The sequence below is a fragment of the Kryptolebias marmoratus genome, linkage group LG6 (assembly GCF_001649575.2).
Source record: "Kryptolebias marmoratus isolate JLee-2015 linkage group LG6, ASM164957v2, whole genome shotgun sequence".
Classification (NCBI taxonomy): Eukaryota; Metazoa; Chordata; class Actinopteri; order Cyprinodontiformes; family Rivulidae; genus Kryptolebias; species Kryptolebias marmoratus.
The window spans coordinates 21289379-21290816 of record NC_051435.1 but is presented as its reverse complement, the minus strand read 5'-3'; the positions used below and the strand labels follow the sequence as shown (position 1 = coordinate 21290816).

Sequence of the window (1438 nt, the reverse complement as noted above, 5' to 3'; positions counted from 1 at the left end):
GGAAGTGGCAGAGCTGAAGATGTTGAGGTTCTCCTTGGGAGGGACAAGGATGGACAGGATTAGAAATGAGGTCATCAGAGGTACAGCACAGGTTGAACGACTGGGAGATAAAGTTAGAGAGGCCAGACTGAGATGTGCAGAGGAGGGACAGTGGGTATGTTGGTATATTTAGATAAAGCTCATAAACTGTATTTTTCTTTGTGATTTAAAACTGAAAACAGTGTTGTTGTTTTTTACTTTTGACAGAGATTTCTTTCTACCTTGACCAAAAAATCTGCTTGGATTGGTTTGACTGACAAAGAAAAGGAGGGAAGCTGGAAGTGGACAGATGGAAGCTCCCTGACTCTGACGTAAGTGTTCATCATTTTGATTCATTGCAGGCAGACAGGAACACAGAGATACAGCACAGGCAAAGTTACTAAATATTCTAAAAACAATGGATATTTTGTAAGTAAAGAAAAAACAACTTTAATACATGATTTTAACAGAAACATTAGTTATTTGAGGGGGTTATATAGTCCTGGAGAGGGACGGAAAATTTTTATTTGTGCCTCTTCCAACATGCCAAAAGCAAAAAATAACCATGTAAAACAGTTTATTAAAAATATTTTTTGAAAAAACTCATTTGCACATCCAGTATGAACTGACCAGGAGTCTTAACCTCCTCTTGTGTGTTTGACCTTCGATATCCTGCTTTTTATTAGAAATGGTAGTGAGCCAGGTGAAAATCAATTATGTTTCATATTTGTATAACCAGATTTGTTGTCTGAAATAGTTTTAATTTAATTCTGTTGTTGACAAGAAATGATGGAATAATTCTATTCTCCTCTAAACCTCCAGTAACTGGAAGAAATCTCAGCCTGATAATGGAGGTGGATGGTTCAGAGAGGAGGACTGTGCAGAAATGACAGAGAATGGCTCGTGGAATGATCTGTCATGTTCTACATCTCTGCACTGGATCTGTGAAAAAGTACAATCAGAAGTTGTTTGAGAAAATATCAGTTACATTATAAATATTATAAATGAAATTGTATAATGCATTTAGGAGCATGAAATAAGGGAAATGCTACGAGAGCAAACTGGAATGATATTCAACCAAAAATGTAGTTACATTTTGTTTAATGTTTCAAGTAAAACTCAGATGTTTTTTTCAATGCAAAAAAAAAAAGAAAAAAAAAATGTAGAAAAAAAATTAAAACCCTTTCCTTCCTAAAGTATGCAGCATACTGTACAACAGATAATACAAACATTGAGTCACTCAAGTTGTCATAATTAATCTGTGGTGATAGATTAAAGATAGATTAAATTATCTACTTGTGTGATCATTCATTTACCAGTCTTTCAATGATACTTCTGAACATTTTTCTTATTCTTCATTTATTATAAAGTATTAGTATCATCAGTGAGGCTGAAGGTGCCTCTGCCTAAACACTGAAGT

The 1438-nt window shown here is 34.5% G+C and overlaps 1 protein-coding gene across 1 annotated transcript in view; it reads left to right on the top strand.

Moving 5' to 3' along the window:
* LOC108238826 (CD209 antigen-like protein E) overlaps positions 1 to 1143 on the top strand; it is a 5503-nt gene extending 4360 nt beyond the window's left edge. Inside the window, exons 5-6 of the mRNA XM_017421137.3 lie at positions 247 to 350; positions 841 to 1143. Coding sequence (XP_017276626.1) covers positions 247 to 350; positions 841 to 991 — 255 coding nt within the window. The 3' untranslated portion in view covers positions 992 to 1143. The remainder of the gene's footprint in view (positions 1 to 246; positions 351 to 840) is intronic.
* The last annotated feature ends 295 nt before the right edge of the window (positions 1144 to 1438 follow it).